The sequence below is a fragment of the Aspergillus candidus genome (genome assembly GCF_002847045.1).
Source record: "Aspergillus candidus strain CBS 102.13 unplaced genomic scaffold BDW47scaffold_29, whole genome shotgun sequence".
Classification (NCBI taxonomy): domain Eukaryota; kingdom Fungi; phylum Ascomycota; class Eurotiomycetes; order Eurotiales; family Aspergillaceae; genus Aspergillus; species Aspergillus candidus.
The window spans coordinates 94,613-111,058 of NW_020194034.1; the positions used below are offsets into that span (position 1 = coordinate 94,613).

The 16,446-nt window shown below is 53.7% G+C and overlaps 5 protein-coding genes across 5 annotated transcripts; 3 read left to right on the plus strand and 2 right to left on the minus strand.

Moving 5' to 3' along the window:
• Window positions 1-749: 749 nt before the first annotated feature.
• BDW47DRAFT_132152 (alpha-L-arabinofuranosidase A) lies at window positions 750-3,120 on the plus strand (the record flags this gene model as incomplete). Its single annotated transcript, XM_024817498.1, has 7 exons — window positions 750-869; window positions 943-1,398; window positions 1,452-1,568; window positions 1,619-1,808; window positions 1,874-2,448; window positions 2,512-2,619; window positions 2,696-3,120. The coding sequence occupies 7 exons, from the start codon at window positions 750-752 to the stop codon at window positions 3,041-3,043; spliced, it is 1,914 nt and encodes a 637-aa protein (XP_024671127.1). The 3' UTR covers window positions 3,044-3,120.
• Window positions 3,121-3,898: 778 nt separating this feature from the next.
• BDW47DRAFT_40039 (WD40 repeat domain-containing protein) lies at window positions 3,899-6,612 on the plus strand. The gene is made up of 2 exons (XM_024818932.1): window positions 3,899-4,945; window positions 5,010-6,612. Exons 1-2 carry the CDS (start codon window positions 4,048-4,050, stop codon window positions 6,452-6,454), a joined length of 2,343 nt encoding a protein of 780 aa, XP_024671128.1. The 5' UTR covers window positions 3,899-4,047; the 3' UTR covers window positions 6,455-6,612.
• Window positions 6,613-7,015: 403 nt separating this feature from the next.
• On the plus strand, window positions 7,016-7,861 carry BDW47DRAFT_107411 (uncharacterized protein). The gene is made up of 2 exons (XM_024813003.1): window positions 7,016-7,602; window positions 7,694-7,861. The coding sequence occupies exons 1-2, from the start codon at window positions 7,096-7,098 to the stop codon at window positions 7,829-7,831; spliced, it is 645 nt and encodes a 214-aa protein (XP_024671129.1). The 5' UTR covers window positions 7,016-7,095; the 3' UTR covers window positions 7,832-7,861.
• A 1,214-nt stretch (window positions 7,862-9,075) lies between these two features.
• On the minus strand, window positions 9,076-13,602 carry BDW47DRAFT_40043 (class I myosin myoA). Its single transcript, XM_024818933.1, has 8 exons — window positions 13,368-13,602; window positions 13,060-13,299; window positions 12,959-13,004; window positions 12,419-12,901; window positions 10,677-12,371; window positions 10,538-10,629; window positions 9,685-10,492; window positions 9,076-9,630 (listed from the first exon to the last, which is right to left on the minus strand). Exons 1-8 carry the CDS (start codon window positions 13,368-13,370, stop codon window positions 9,221-9,223), a joined length of 3,777 nt encoding a protein of 1,258 aa, XP_024671130.1. The 5' UTR covers window positions 13,371-13,602; the 3' UTR covers window positions 9,076-9,220.
• A 1,605-nt stretch (window positions 13,603-15,207) lies between these two features.
• Window positions 15,208-16,359, minus strand: BDW47DRAFT_107415 (OPA3 family protein). The gene is made up of 2 exons (XM_024813004.1): window positions 16,267-16,359; window positions 15,208-16,211 (listed from the first exon to the last, which is right to left on the minus strand). Exons 1-2 carry the CDS (start codon window positions 16,324-16,326, stop codon window positions 15,411-15,413), a joined length of 861 nt encoding a protein of 286 aa, XP_024671131.1. The 5' UTR covers window positions 16,327-16,359; the 3' UTR covers window positions 15,208-15,410.
• Window positions 16,360-16,446: the final 87 nt, after the last annotated feature.

Consider the following 16,446-nt stretch of genomic DNA (forward strand, 5'->3'; position numbering starts at 1 on the left):
CTGTAATCGTAGATACACGGAGCTGTTGAGGATCTGCAAGAGCGGCGGCCGCGGGTGGAGTCGCCCCAAGGAACAAGATATGCAAAGTTCTTGGCGATCAATCTTATTACCCGGATAATAGTGATTGGCCAGCGTTGGCCTGTGACTTCCAGTCCGCAGCAGAGTGACTCGGATCTTTCTCCGACCTCGACTTAGTCGGCCAGTGAGTGACCTGTTATGCTGGTTCTCATGGCCGCCGAGAATGACTCGGAAATTTCGTTCGGTTAATAAAGCTCGGATTCTTGCCGACGGACAAATTCTCCGTCTAGTTTCCCCGCCTCCCCTATGTTTCTTCTATTACATAGTTGCTGTTGCAATGGCTCGGTAAATTCCCGACTGTCTTCTCGGTTCAAACAGCTGACATGAAGTCATCCCACCCAATTGAGAAATATCACTCAATGTTAAGTCTTGGGAGCAAACCGGGGTACGCTTACCCCACATCTACTCCTCAGGAGATCTTCCAGAAGGGGAAAAGCTCCGCTTCATATTGGGGATGCCCGTACCTGGAACAATGAGTCCCCACACAACATGCATTGCTTCTGGGTTTCCGGGGATACTAGCTCAATCGTGGGATAGTATAGCTACTGTCTGCGGGGGAGATGCGGGACTCTACTCTATATAAGATGGAGTGGGTCGTCCAGGCACCCTGGAGGGGAGAATTGTAGGGTTACGTTGAGTATCGTGGTAGATAGATCACCCTTCAGTCCAGGATGATCCGTGGATATCTTCTTGTGTCTCTGCTGGCCGTGTGCGGCGCGGCTGTGGAGATCTCTGTTGCTTCGGAGGGGGGAAATGCGACGAGCAACCTGCAATATGGTATCATGGAGGAGGTACGTAATAATGAACAATCCACACCACAAACACAGCTCGAGACGCATTTAAGCTGACAGTAAAAATGTCCAGGAAATCAATCACTGCGGCGACGGCGGTCTCTACGCAGAGCTGATTCGCAATCGCGCTTTCCAGGGCTCGACCATGTACCCCGCTAACCTGGACGCTTGGGCGCCAGTCGACGAGTCCCTCCTGGCCCTCAGTACTCCGAGCGTGCCCCTATCCGCTGCGCTGCCGACATCCGTCAACGTGAAGGGATCGAAGGGAACCGTGGGTCTCACCAATGTGGGATGGTGGGGCATTGAGGTTAAGGAGCAGAAGTATACGGGTTCGTTTTATGTCAAAGGTGCCTACAAGGGTATCTTCACGGCCTCGTTGCAGTCGAATACGACGAGTGATGTGCTGGCTAGCACTGAGATCAAATCGAAAAGTGTTGGTGATGCGTGGACTCAGCATAATTTTACGCTTACGCCTAAGGTGGCGGCGCCTGATGCTAAGAATACCTTTTCGCTCACGTTTGATGCGGCTGTAAGTGGATGGACCTGTTTATGGTGAGGGGCGGCGTGTGCTGATTGTTGTAGGGGGCGGACACCGGATCGCTGGACTTCAACCTTATCAGTCTTTTTCCCCCGACATGGAACGACCGCCCTAATGGGCTTCGCATTGATCTGATGCAGGCTATGCAGGATTTCGGACCGGTGGGTTAACCCGCTACCTGTTATTGCGACCATTGACTAATGTGGAATAGAAATTCCTGCGTTTCCCGGGTGGCAGTGACCTCGAGGGTAGCACCCTCGAAGACCGCTGGAAGTGGAACGAGACCATCGGCCCGCTCACGGATCGTCCCGGCCGCGCCACGGCCTGGGGATACCAGCAGACTAGCGGCCTCGGTCTGGTGGAGTACATGCAGTGGTGCGACGATCTGGAACTTGAGCCGAGTAGGTGTCCTTCCCGTTCCAGAACCGCTTATCTACATAATGAAGGAGCATGCTAACTCATCCAGTCCTCGGCGTCTGGGCCGGCCTCACCCTAGACGCGCATGTCATCCCAGAAGCCGAGCTCGGCCCCTACATCGACGACGCGCTCAACGAGCTAGAATTCCTGACCGGCTCCGCCGACACAGAGTTCGGCGCCCTTCGCGCCTCCCTCGGATACCCCGACCCATGGAAACTCCGCTACGTGGAGATCGGCAACGAAGACAATCTCAACGACGGTCTGGAGTCGTACATAGAGTACCGCTTCCAGGCCTTCTACGACGCCATTAAGGCCAAGTACCCAGACATGATCATCCTGGCCTCGACTGTCGATATGGAGCTCACTGGTGACGCGGGCGGCGATTACCACCTCTACGATACGCCCGACAACCTGACCGTGCGGTTCAACTTCTTCGACCAGTATAGTCCTGACCATCCAATTCTGCTCGGTGAGATTGCTGCAACCGAGTTCAATAATGGGAAGGGCATCGACTGGGATGATAAGAACTTTGCGCTGTATCCATGGTGGATTGCGACTGTTTCGGAGGCGGTTTTCTTGCTGGGTGCTGAGCGGAATGCGGATAAGATCATTGGGACTACTTATGTATGTCCTTCCCCCAAGATACAGCTGGATTTATGCTCGGAACTATGGCTGACAAGTGGGCAGGCTCCTTTCTTCATGAACCTCAACGACTGGGAGTGGTCCCCGACCCTGATTTCCTTCAATGCGGACTCGGCGCAGACGGCTCTCTCCACGAGCTGGCATCTGTACAAAGTAAGCCTTCCCTCATTATCCTCTCCGGCCAAAACGGAAAAAGACATAAGTACACGAGACTCACATCAAACTACAGCTACTCTCGGAATCCCACATAACAAACACCCTCCCAACAACCTCAGAAACCGAGTTCGGACCCCTCTACTACGTCGCCGGACTCGACAGCGCCACAGAGTCGCACATCTTCAAGGCCGCCGTGTACAACAGCACCGAGCCCGTGCCGGTGTCGCTCACCTTTGAGGGTGTTAAGACGGGCAGCCCGGCGGAGTTGACCGTGCTCACTGCGCCTGATGCGTTCGCCATGAATGAGGTTGGGGGGCCGAATTTGGTGGATTCGAAGGTACAGACTGTGGAGGCTGGTAAGGGAGGAGTGTTTGAGTTTGAGCTGCCTGATTTGAGTATTGCTGTGTTGAAGACGACTTAACTACAGTAGATTCTTTGCTTGAGAAGCGATGGCTGGTTGGTTGTTCTTCGTCTATATGGTTTGTGGTGGCATGGAACAGCGAATACACTACCAGTCAGAGTGAACAGTTTTACCTTTTACTACCCTGTATAATCATTCGGGTCTACCTATCATTCCATTAAGACCATTTTTGTACTCAGTCGCATGACCCATGCATACATCTTACTGTATCAAATCGAACCATCGTTCGGCGATATAGGATAGTGACTAAACAGATATCACATGACCCGAATTATGCGACCCGCCCGAATCAGACCCCCAGTCGGCGGCGAGTTCAGGCGGCGGGGAGGACCGATGCATAAGTTATACATTCATTGATTCCCTTCATCATCATCAATTTCTCTCTCCTCTTCTCAACTTCATCTTCATCTCCTTTCTTCCTCTTCCTCTCGTTTTCTATCCCCACCTCTCTCTCCGTTCTGGGTGTTTCCCCCACATCCACCCCATCCCATCCCATCCCCATCCCATCCCCATCCCCTTATTAAACGCCACCAACCTCGGATTTATCCTAGACGGGGGATCACAACATCCCATCGTCTCACCTACCAATATCGATCGTCCAGGCCCCAGAGCCTCGGATTTGTCCATCCCCCCATTCTTTTGGCCGAGATCACAGGACACCTCCGTTCGTGCGGGGGGCGGTGGAAGGCCAAAGCTGCGGGGGTGACCCTTTGCGAACTGATTATTGCAGAGCCAAGATCTGATCTCCGAAACGTGGACGTGGACTTTGATTTTCCCGGTCTTGTACGATACTCGGGCTGTACGATTGTGTCATCATCCCGGGCGGGAATCTGCAGCTTCCTGGGAGGGGTTTTATTTTTAAATCTTTTTTCATCCTTACTTTTTTTTTTCACCTGGCGCTTTTTTCTTTCTTTTTATAACTTATCCCCCAACCTGCAGCGTGCGCAAATTCAAGTGACGGGTCTTAGTGACGGACTCCAGTGACGGCGCCGAGCGCTGCTGGAATGCCTGGAAGTGACCCCTCCAGCGCATTATCGACCTCCGCCAACCCTGGGTCATGCAACGTTCCGGGATCATCGCTGTCGCGCCCGCTCAATCCAAATATATCTCGTCAGATGTCGCACTCCGCCCACGAGGGGACAGCCACCTCCCCGGACGACCCAAGTCTGACCGCCACCGCGGCCACCGCGGCACCGTCTTTATCCACGGGACCCCGCGACGGTGAGCCCCCCCGCGAATATGGAGTCGACTCGACGGACGCCGGCCTTTCCGCGCTGATGGCGGTCCCGCACTTTCCCCCTCTCGCCCCCCCTCGTCGCACCGTGCTGTCCGTGTCCGAGCTCGTCAATGCCGTCATGGAGCCGGACACCTACTTCCGGCATGGAGATGCGCCCTCCGACCGCGCGCCGCCGCCGACCTCCTCGTCTCCCCCGACCGAGTCGTACATGTCGGATTCTGAAATGACCGATGTTCTCTCGGATGTCGGCGGCGTGCCGCTGGGCCCGTACCTTGGGAATGATATAGGCACGGGCGGTTTGGTCCACCATGGGGCCCTAGGACTCGGCGACGCGGCCTTGACGGACGATAGCGATGACGAGGGCGCCCAGGGCTTGATTATGGATTTTGATACACCGGTGGAACGGGCGACTCCTGTCTCCGTGCGCGATGACGATTCCGACACGCGCGTTTTTTACGGTGCCCAGGAGGATACCGATGTCCTTGGGGAGCGTGCGGACTCTCTGCCGTCCGGTTCGCCTGTAATTCAACCGTCCGAGGTCGATGTCGGTGATTCGTACCGCGGATTCGAGGAGGATGATATCATGGCGCAGCTGGCGGAGGACCAGGGTCTAGGCGAATTCAATGTCGATCATCAGTTCCCGGATATGGACATCCACGGTACAAGTATGTATTTATCTGTCATCTGTCCGCCTTGTCTGGTTACTTACATGGTGCTAACCCTATGCAGTACAGGAACGGAATTTCAACATCGATCAGTTTATCTTCCAGTGGCTGGTTCACTGGTCGAACGGGACGATCCCTAGCATCCCACACTTACGGACGCCGTCGCCGCAGGGTCCGATCTCCAATATCGCGTGCTGGTCACCCCCGGAGAAGACCGTCCGGCCCGCGCGCTATCGCGGAGACTTTTTTGATCTTCAGCCCATCCCCTGGTGGGAAACCCTCCGGGTCAAGCGCTCCGATGCCCGCAAACTCCGCGATCAGGGTTACACTTCCTACCACAATCTGGAATATTCGCAGCACCGGCCGGGGGTGCGGCTGCCGCGGGAGGAGTTCTACTTCCAGGAGAAGTCCATGCACACCAAGTGCAAGGCGACGATCGAGCACTTCCAGCTCCGCAATCTCATGTCGGTGCCCGCGTACAACACCGTTCACTTCGCTCACCAGTGCAAGGTGTACTCGTGGGTGCCGGGCTACGACGACCTAACCTGCTTGATCGACTTGTCACAACATCACGCCGAGTCCGCCCTCCAAGGCCGAGTGAAGATCTCGACCATGAAGTCGGCCTGCGACGTGACCATTGCCGGGGGTTTCACGGGAGAATATGCATTGCGAGCAACTGGCACAGACGGGGCCGGCGTGGACGGCTACGTCACGCAAGACCCCAACGGCATCACCAACCACATCGACATCGTACCGAGCCGCACAAACCGCTCGCCGCAGGGGATATTCGCGTCCAACGACCGACACCTACGGGTGCTCGACTGCGAAACCAACACCTTCATCACAGACCACGAGCTCTCCCGAGCCATCAATTGCACCGCGACCTCCCATGACGGCCGACTCCGCGTCGTCATCGGCGACTCCCCAGACGCCTGGGTAATCGAAGCCGACACAGGCCGACCCGTGCACCCACTCCGCGGGCACCGCGACTTCGGCTTCGCCTGCGCGTGGTCCCCCGACATGCGGCACATCGCCACAAGCAACCAAGACAAAACCGCCATCATCTGGGACGCGCGCATGTGGCGGGCCCTCGAGAAAATCGAATCCGATGTAGCAGGCTACCGCTCCCTCCGGTTCTCCCCCGTCGGTGGCGGTCCCCGCACCCTCCTCCTCACCGAACCCGCCGACCGCATCGCGATCGTCAACGCCCAGACCTACCAAACCCGCCAAGTCCACGACTTCTTCGGCGAGGTCGGCGGCGCGGATTTCTCCCCCGACGGCTCCACCATCTGGGTAGCCAACACCGACGAGCACTTTGGTGGATTCATGGAGTTCGAGCGGCGACAGTGGGGCCAGCGGTATGGGCAGGGCTGTCGCGAGTTACCGTGTGAGTGGGCGCGCGAGGCGGACCTCGATGATGATGAACGGTGTGTGCTTAGTGAGAGGGAAAGACAGTTGCGGTTTTTGTGGAATTGGAGTGAGGAGGAGTATGAGGGGTTGTTGGTTTAGATTTAACTTTTTTTTTTTTTTTCTTTTCGTGTCTTTCTGTGTTTATCTCTTATTTTCTTCGGTGCTGCGGGCGGTATGTGTTTTATGATACCATTTGTTATTATTATTATTATCTATCTATATATATGAGCAGAACAACACAACATATTTATGGCTCCGCGGGCCTACTTGAGTCGTCCTTACATACCCACTGTATAGTATGTTGGTAGAATTCCATAGCGAGAGCATCCGCACAAGTAACCCCACAGGGGGAATCCCCGGGCCACACTACTTCTACCTCAACTTGACTACCAAGTGTACCCCGGCAAGGGAAGAAAGTGCAGTCCCACCAAGACTAACAAACATCACCATCATCATCGTCGCCACTGTACGTGTACGGAAGTAGTACTCCATATTAGGCACCACAATAATAACCACCCAGTTAGGTAGACAGTCGTCACAGATAGACAAAAACAAGTGGCGGTGCAGCCCCACTTATCGTAGATCTGCCCCTCACTCATTCGATACAAATATAAATACCCCTCATCCTCATCCCGATCCCCAAGGTCGGCAGGTAACAAACAAACACTCACACCAGTAACCAAACCATCAACCCAAGAACCACCAAGAAGAAAAAGAAAGAAAGAAAGAAATCACCCAAAATGGACTTCCTCCACGACGCCATCAAAAAACACACCTCCTCCGGCGGTACCGACAGCGACGACGAATTCAACCCCGCCCTCAACCACGCCCAATCCTCCGACCCCAACGACAGCACCTCCCGTGAACTCTTCTCCCAAGCCCTCCAATTCATCAAGTCCCGCAAATCGTCATACCAGGATACCAGCTCCTACGACATCGACGAGTCGCACATGGTGCAGTCGCATCAGGCGCTTTACGGGGGGAGTGGGGAGAGTGCGAGTTACTATCAGGGCGGTGATATGGGAGAGCAGTATGGTGGATCCCATCACCAGCAGAGTGGAGGACACAATGATTCGGATTCGTTGGGGGCGGGCGCTGCGATGCAGGCGCTGAAGATGTTTACTTCTGGGGGTGGAAGTAGCTCGGAAGGAGGGGGAGGGGGCAGTATGGATAAGAATGCGCTTATTGGGATGGCGATGGCGCAGGCGGGGAAGCTTTGGGAGGAGAAGAATAGTTCTGGGGGAGTGGTATGTTCATCCATTTTCTTTCTTTTTTTTTTTTTCTCCCTTTTTCTTTTGATGTTTTGGGAGGTGAATGCTAATATGTGGGTGTGGATAGTCCGGCGATAAACAATCTGCCGTCAACAAAGCCGCGGAAATGGCGCTCAAGATGTACATGAAGTCTGACGGGGGTGGGCTGGGGGGCACGGGTGGACCTAGTGGGTTGTTGAGCTTGGCGGGGAAGTTTTTGAAGTAGTTTACTATGTACATACTTTTTCTTGGTTTGAATTACTAGGTGATATTTGTGGAAATGGGGGGGTAAAAACGCGTCCGAAAGGATGAAATTGATGATATTCGGAGCTATGGAAATTTCTGCTTGATTGTTTGGAAAGTAAAGATGAGAATCTGTGGGAAAGGGACTCTGCAAACGCTGGTGGTCAGCTGATATGCCAAGCGACTGCAGTCATTTCTACAACATTGTAAGAATGTGGGTGGGAGACCGTAGAGATGGTGTTCCTATGTAATTGGTTGTTTACATTGGTTCTTAGGGGGTGGCGCTTCACAGGGCCGTATGTGAGTGCGTGCTTTGGAGAGATGTTTTATTTGTTCTCTATGACTACGTTTCAGGATTATAGTTAACTATACAAGCGCTTTGAAAGTCCTCTGTAAGTACTTTAGAAGATCTTCCGAGGGTACTTTGAGAAATTTGATATAGTGACTTTCAGCGACTCCATGGCTGATTGTCCATACGCAGGTACACTAGAGGGTTCTATCTGGACACTTGTCGCAATATGAGGTTGCAAGGCTGCTCTCAAAGCGCAAAAGTACTTAGATAATCGTTGAGGCCGAGTGATAAATCCTTCCTACAATACTTTATGCAATCATATATAGATTCTTCCATGAAGCCCTATGCATCTGCTTCAATGGGCTTTATGTGATTGCTTTGGAAGACTAGTACTTCTTGCGGTGGTACAGAATCCTCTATGTGAATACTTCATAGGCTATGTATGAGTACTATAGTGGGTTCTCTGTGTCCTATACGGACGCTTTGCAACTATATACTTATAATATGTAAATAGCTAGCTTGCGTAAGACTGAAATAAGTAATTGCAGCTATTTGATCAAACCGCTGAGAAAAGCGAGGATCTACAGCTGGGAGCTGAAAAGCCTTAGGAGCCGGTTATCAATGCGTATGGTACGGTAGAGTCGGCCTTGCAGGGTGGACAGTGTGATGACTCTTCCTTTTTTGGCGTCAGGTAAATAGGTAGGTGGTCAGTATAGGGCTTGAATGGTTAAGTGTTGGGTAAATGATCCTGTTACTAGTGTCTTTCTGTCTCTGCTCTTTTATGGTCTTGTTGGCTTACTATGTCTTCGTGTTTGCTATTTCATAACCTAGAGACTCATTGGAGAAGGATAGAAAACTCGGTGGCATAGATATTACATTCTTTTATCACTTTCATAATACAGCCTACTCGTACGATATGTATACTTTGAACAATCTATGATCTAACAATGGGTATGCACGATGCCAACTACCAAATACCAACCATCTACACGAAGAAAAAAAAAAGGATAAAAAAGGGAAAAGAGAAGTCAAAAAAATGAAAAAAGAAAGAAAAAAAAGAAACGAAAAGAAAGGTGAAAATCACCAATCATCATCATCATCCCGCTTCCCCTGCATCGCACTCTGTCGCTGTCGCAGCGCCTCCGCCAATCCTCCAGCGAGGGCACTGTTCGGCGTCGCCCGTCCGGATCCGCTCGGTGACTCCTGCGAGTTCATGCTCACTGCGCTGTCGCGTGGGGCGGGTGGGGGCGCTGGGGCCGTCTTGCGGCCCGCCATGTTCGGTCGCTTGGCTGGCGGAGCTGGGGGCGTCGGCTTGGACTTGGCTGCGGCTGCCGTGGCAGCGCCGTTGGTGGACGGCACCGGGCTGGCTCGCGCAACCGGTGGCGGAGGGGGCGGCGTGGGTTTCGGGGTGGGGGCAACTTGCTCTTCGAGGTAGGCCTCTGGCGTCCAACCTTGGGCGGATGTTGTGGGGTTCATGCAGAGCCACCAGCCTGTTCACTATTAGCCTTACCATTGTTTTTCCGCAGTGATTGGAAAGAACATACCGTTGGCTTCCTTCGACATGATCTGCACGATTTCACCGGAGCGGATATCCAGTTCATTGGCCTGGCCGCTGGAAAAGTCGTACAGCACCTTGGCGGTCGCCTTCTTCGGGGCCGGAGGGCTCGCGGGCGGAGGCGGCGGCGGTGCTCTCATAGACCCGGACGAAGGAGTGCGCGCGTGGGACGCAGCGACAGCGGCCACGGGTTGTGGTACTGGTCGGGATGCAGGTGCAGGCGCAGGTCGGGGCGCAGGTGCAGGCGCCGGTCGGGGCGCAGGTGCAGCTTGGGGCGTGGGTTGGGGCATAGGCTGGCGTGCCGGAGCGGGTCGAGACGCCAACTTCGAGGGGCCACCTCCCGGACCGCCCGGACGAAGCAGCTTTCCTTTGGTCACGGGCCGCGCGGCCACTTGTTTCCCTCGGGGAGTGGGCTTAGACACTGAGCTGGGAGGCTCTCCGGCACTCGTGTGGATCGTGTGGCTCTTGTACGTGTCGACTCGCCCGACGTTCGGGTCTTTGACGACCTTCACGACAGCCAGCTTGCCGGGCTTCTTGTTGTATTCGATGTTATCCGAGATCTTCAGGTTCAACTGTCCACGCAAGGCGTTGGTGAGGTGGGTGAAGAACTCGGTCTTGAAAACGCAGTTCAGGAGGGGATCAGGCTCCTGCGCCCCAATCACCAGCGAGAACCAGTCGTCCTTCAAGTTGGATGTGCTGACCGACTTGATAGCCCCGATGGGCACCGTTCGCTCCGAGGAAATCTGCAGCTGGTTGTTGACGATGTTTTGCGCCACAATGTATACATGCCGCGGTGTCTAATCGGTTAGCTGGTGCCAATAACACTTCGACATGGGACCTACCAAAACCAAGATCCGAGGCTCGGGCTTGCTGGATCGTCCGAATTTGGATATCAGAATCTCTCCACGGCAAGAGAAAAGGATAGGCTCCGACCCTGGATCTGTTAGCTCCTGCAGTACACACACCGATCATGCGACATACCGATGCCTGCACCGTTGCGGATCATCTCGCCCGGCCCACCCTTGTTCCCCAGACCCAGATAGTCTCCGAGGAATCGTCGCGAACCGAGGATACTCATTCTCCGGCGCTCCTTGCGCCCCTGGAGCACCTTGTGACCTTGGTCGCGCAGCTTGAGAAGTTCAAGCCCACCGGTCATGCGGCGCCAAAAGCGCTGGATCCGAATGGCACACTCCGTCCGGTAACGGAGGTAGTTGCGCCACGCGCGTTGGATCCGAATGGCCATGCTATGCCAGTACTTGTCACGCATCGCCTCCAGGGCGAACAGCGTCTCCGGCGTCTTGACGAACACTTTGGTAACACCGATCTGGAACTCCTCCGACGGGATTCTGGTATCCTTGAGGATCTGACGAGCTCCAGATTCTGCGTCCCCGGTCCACGTGTAATCGCCCGCATACGACGTCTTGGGAGACAGGAGATAGAACCGCTCCACGAACTTGTCGAAGGTTTGACGGTAGGCGAATCCAGCCCGGCGAATCCGCACGTTCTCCTGCAGACCCAGGTATTTGATCTGGTGCAGAACATTGCCGACATTGAATTCTTTCGGGGCCTTATTGTCATTCGGCTTGATTGTTCGGATATAGGACGGCTGGGCCTTCATTAGGGTTGTCACCAGGTCGTTGGCAGAGGCCTTGATCTTGTCGCTAGCCGTGGGCGGGCGTCTCTTGTCGTCCTGGTTGACCTGGTTGGGGAAGAGCGTACGAATGAACGGGTTGCCACTCGACCCAACAAGGTTCAGTAGATCCTTCAGCAGCTGGTCCTTGTTCTTGTCGGTCATCCCTTCCACGGCGTAGCTGACGTCACCGGCGTAGTGCTTGACGATAAACTGGCCCTGTCGGTTCTCGAAGTTAGGGTTCTGCGACAGGAAGTTCAACCTTCCAACGAACGTGTTGTCCGCGGCGCCCGGGTCCGCGTGGGCGGTCGCGCAGGCGTCGTTGAGGGCAGCGAAAACACCAGGAGGACGCTTGTCCTCAATCAGCGAGCAGACAACCTTGTTGTCAAAGTACTTGATCGGAGTCCACTGGATTTGCTCCCGCGCGTACTCGTCTTGTTCAGCCTTAAGCGTCAACTGGATGAAGATCTGCTGCAGCTTCTCATTGACATAGTTGATGCACAGCTGCTCGAAAGAGTTTTTCTCGAAAATCTCGAACCCGTAGATATCCAAGATACCAATCGAGTTGGCGACCGGTTCTCGGGCAGTCAAGGATTGATTGACACGGGCCACGATCCAGTCAAACAGGTTGAAATAGATCGCCTTGGACAAAGCATCCCGCACGGCCAGCGCCTGCGCCGGGTTCAACGGCACCTCATAGATCGAGCCTCTGCGCCCTCCGCGGGCAGTTTCCATAACACGTATCGTAAGCGCCTTGTTGACCTGTTCGGCATCGACCTCGAGAAGGTAGGCGACGAAGTTGACGACAGACTGGTCGGTAATCACCGTATTGCCCGAGTCGTCTTCCCGGAATTGTACATTTCCAATCCACAGAATCGCGGCCAGCATGCGGAAAACATCATCCTGCTCGGCTTCCGTCATGCCGATAACTCCCATCGCATTCAACGTGTCTCTGAAATCGGCGCCATCGTCAACGCCGGCGACGTCGAAACATTTCGATCGGCTGGTGTAGAGGTACGCATCGGGCGTTTGAAGACCGAACATGTCTGTTTGGTCAGCTTGCGAGCTCACCGGAGGGTAAAACACAACCTACCTCGATACTTCTGAGGCGCAGCCTTCGCGAACTGGTAGAAGATGTGAAAGTTCCGTTCGTTTGTGATCTGCCCCACCACTCTCGATTTCTCCAGCAGATAGTTGGTGATGTGAGCACCCACCGGCTCGCCGTTCGCGTTGAACTCCAATTCCAGGTATTTCCCGAAACGAGACGAGTTGTTGTTGCGCAGCGTCTTCGCATTACCAAACGACTCGAGCAATGGGTTGGTGGCCAACACCATGTCCTTGGTCATTTGGATGGACGAATCGCTGCCTCCCGACACACTGGCAATGTACTGCATGATGCGCTTCGCGGCCTCTGTCTTTCCCGCTCCCGACTCTCCCGAAATGATGACACACTGGTTATCTTTGTAGGACTTCATGTTGTAGTAGGCGGATTCGGCGACCGCGAAGACGTGGGGCGGGACTTCGAGTCGGTTTTTTCCCTGGTAGGATTCGAGGACGCGGTCGGTATAGATACCCACTGGAGTCTGTTAGTCTCGCCGCGACTCAATCACCCGTGCGATTGGGAGATACTTACAGTCTCGGAACGGGTTAACAGACACCAGCACATGTCCAATATACGTCTGTGGCGCGCATTCAATTAGTTGTGTTCCGGTTGCGCGAACCCCGCGTACTCACGTAGATCTCGTCATGCTCGAATCGCAACTTCAGGTTATCGTTGATGGCCTCGTTCGAAATCTTGCTGAGCAGCGTAAGATCCGACACACCAATCTCCTTCTTCTTCGTGGTCTCGAAGACAGCCTTCCTGACCTGGGGCTTTCCCCCGCCTTGTCGACCGTCGCCCACATCAGCGACTGCCTTGGAGCGACCGAATCGGCTCTTCTTCTCCCCACCACCTACTGGACGACGTGAGTGTCCCTAGGCCAACAGGGTTAGTCAAACTCTCCTCCCGTTCAACCCTCAATATCCAGAAAGTCCATTCTCACCATGGTTGTTGTTGCCGACTTCCCCGGATTGCGCGTCTAGGCGACAGGATATCTGACCTATGTCGTGTGTGTGGGGGGGTTATAGTTTAGGGAGAGGGAATGAACGAGAGAAATAAACCGCTCATTCAAAGAAACGCCCGAAATGAAAAGAAATCAAATCGCAGACCACCGCACGATATCAAAAACGAGCGGAATGGAGGAAATGGAGGGGGAATCGTAAGGAGGAGAAAGAGGAGAAAGGAAGAATGACGACGGAGAGGAGTGGACAACCTAAGAGACCAGGCCAAAACGGACAGATAGTAGGGAGACTACGGTGGACCGGCTAATCAGGTCCCGCCGAGGGGGCCTGCGCCACACACGTGTGGCTCCGTTGGGCCCTTTTTTCTCAGGCGCAACGCGCAATCTGCTGCCCAGATTACTAAGCTTTGCCTCCAGGGGCAAATAAACAGTTATATTAGTATAAAGCATTGTTTTTGGAATTCATTCGAGGAGATTTCACAACTGTGTTATATTGTAGGCATCCAAATCAACTCTTACAGTGGCATGTCTCTCATGTTCTAGTCATCATTCATTCTTTAGTGGCATCTGACGAAGACAAAGGGCATTCAGGGATGAACCCCAAGTCGGTGCTATAATTAGCGGGTATCAGGCACCCGCCAGGCACTAATTTGGTCCTTGGGGCCCGAAAAGCATCCCGCCTACGTCATGCCCGCTTTTCATCCTCCACGCTCCCGTTCACTAGAGACGATCAATGGATGGCCTCGTGGATAATGTCTTGGACCTTTGTTCAATGGGAGTAGCTAGCCGCTGTAGTATCACATTGTGTCAATTACTGTGGAGAAGCTCCCTGGTCAATGCTCACAACTGTGTGCGCCCTGTGGCGCTTAAAATATATATGTGATAGCGTGTGGCACGTAATTTGATCCTTTTGAAACCCCCATTGCTGTATACCCCAACTGAGAAAAAAAATGACATAACAAGTAGACACTCAGAAATAGCAAGATTACTCATAATTGGTATCTCTTATCCAGAACCGGACTATTTCCCGCGCGCGCTCCCCCCCAAGATAATCCTGCAAAAGTGCTTGGCCTTGAGTCGTCCGAGCGGCTAGGCCCAAGGCCTCCAGCGAAGGAAACAGGTCACTGAGGATGTTCTTTTCGTAGAGAGATAGACTGCGCTGTAGAGGAGCATGAGACAGCAAAGATAAGCAGTCCGTGGCCGATGCAATTGGAGGTGGAATGCGTGTAAGATTTCGCATATACTCTTGCATGCAAGGCAAGAGAGACGAGCAAGCTGCCACAGGAAATATGGGCATCGATGTTGGTAGTGATTGGATAATCCTGATCTGCCATCAGCCATACGGCATGGAACTAGCTAGATACGTACTGACATGACCTGGAGACCCAACAGTGCGTCTAGGGAACCTTTTCCGCTGGCGTTTCTGAACGGTTCGTCGGATAGAAGGAGGGCAATTGCGGTGTTTGATTGACTGCTGTGCAATCGGACGAGTCTGGAGATGGTGTCTTGCTTGTTGGTGAATTCAAGGGAGATCGGCGTGAGTAGGACAAGATCTAGAGGCTCTGGACTGGATTCTAGACGGACGGTGAAGTCACAACCATGGAGTTGACGCTCTACCACGCCGTGGTTGGCCCAAATACATTGATCAAGGTACATGACTGACCTTCCAGTTTCGTTCCTGGCAACGTGAGGAGTGGCCCTATCATCTTCCACAAGGGTCGATCGCGGAGGGAGGAGCAGAATGCCCCCTGTAAGATGCAGCTGGCTGTATTTTCCATGTCCTGCTTGAATGGAACAGTTATGTGACGCGGTAAATATTTTTGAAAGTTTGGTAGTATTTCTAAATGGGAGAGGAGAGGTAACGCAATAGCCCCGTCGAACAGACAGCCTCAGTCATCCAACACCGTCTGCTGACTTTCCCATCCTGCAATATAAGGGTATCCAACACGCAACACAACAATGCAAGTATTTACACTACATTTCCTTCAATCTCTATGCAGATGACAAGTCAAGGGATAGATCATGTCACGCCTTCTTAGACTCCGGAGCCAGTTCACGACTCGTGGAAGCTGGCACCGGTGAACTGACGGAGGGTCCACTGTTACTGGATCCCCCAGGCTGATTTGAAGCAGCCCTTTTGCTCCCTTGAATGACAGCATCTGCTTGTTGCTCGGCAGTCTCACCATACGAGAAATATGACGCGGCCCACGATAGCCACCCTTGCTGAGGAGCTTCCTTCTGTCCTTCCTCTTCAATCTCCCACGCATCCCGAGGCAGGATGCGGGCCGAAGTCTTCGACAGCTCTCCAGACTTGGCCTTCTGCTGCAAAAGTTCCTTCTCCAGAGCAGCCAGACCCCGTCGAGCAGCCTTCTCCGACTCCTCAAGCTCGATCAATCGAGACTCAACATCTTCCCTCCTAGTATTTTCCTTCCTCCGAGATCTCAACGACTCAAAGACGATCAATCCGCCAGCCACCATGAACAAAAACGCTTCACTGATGAAGTTGGCCCCGGACTCGATGGCTTTGGATTCAGACAGTGGACGAATGTGGGGTTTGGGAGCCGGTTTCGCAGCCTCCTCCGCCGCCGCTTTCGCTTTCGCAAGTGCCGCTTCTTCCGCCTTGGTTTCTACTTCCGATTTGACCGTGGGTGTAGTCGGTTTGTGTTTTCGAGCTTCCGCCTCGGCAGCCGCTCGCCTTTGGGCGGCGCTGGTGTCCCGCACGGCCCCTAAACGAAGGCGCATGTCGAACCGGTGCAGAGCCTGCGCCATGGCGACGCACATATTGCGAAACCGTTCATGTTCGCGAGCCTGTCCTTTTATTTGATTCTGGCGGGTGTCAGTCAGCACAGACAACCGGTAGGACAATAAAGGATAGACGTACGGCAATCGGCTTGGATAATGTGCGGATCGCGAGAGACGAGAGCTTGAGCGTAAGAGACATGGTGGCATCCACTGAGAAGCATGACAAGGGAAAGGACAAGAAGTCAAGCTGACGGGGAATTAAGGATCGCCTTCATTAGTCAATCAAACCGCTGACGATCCTGCGTCATGCCGCGGCATT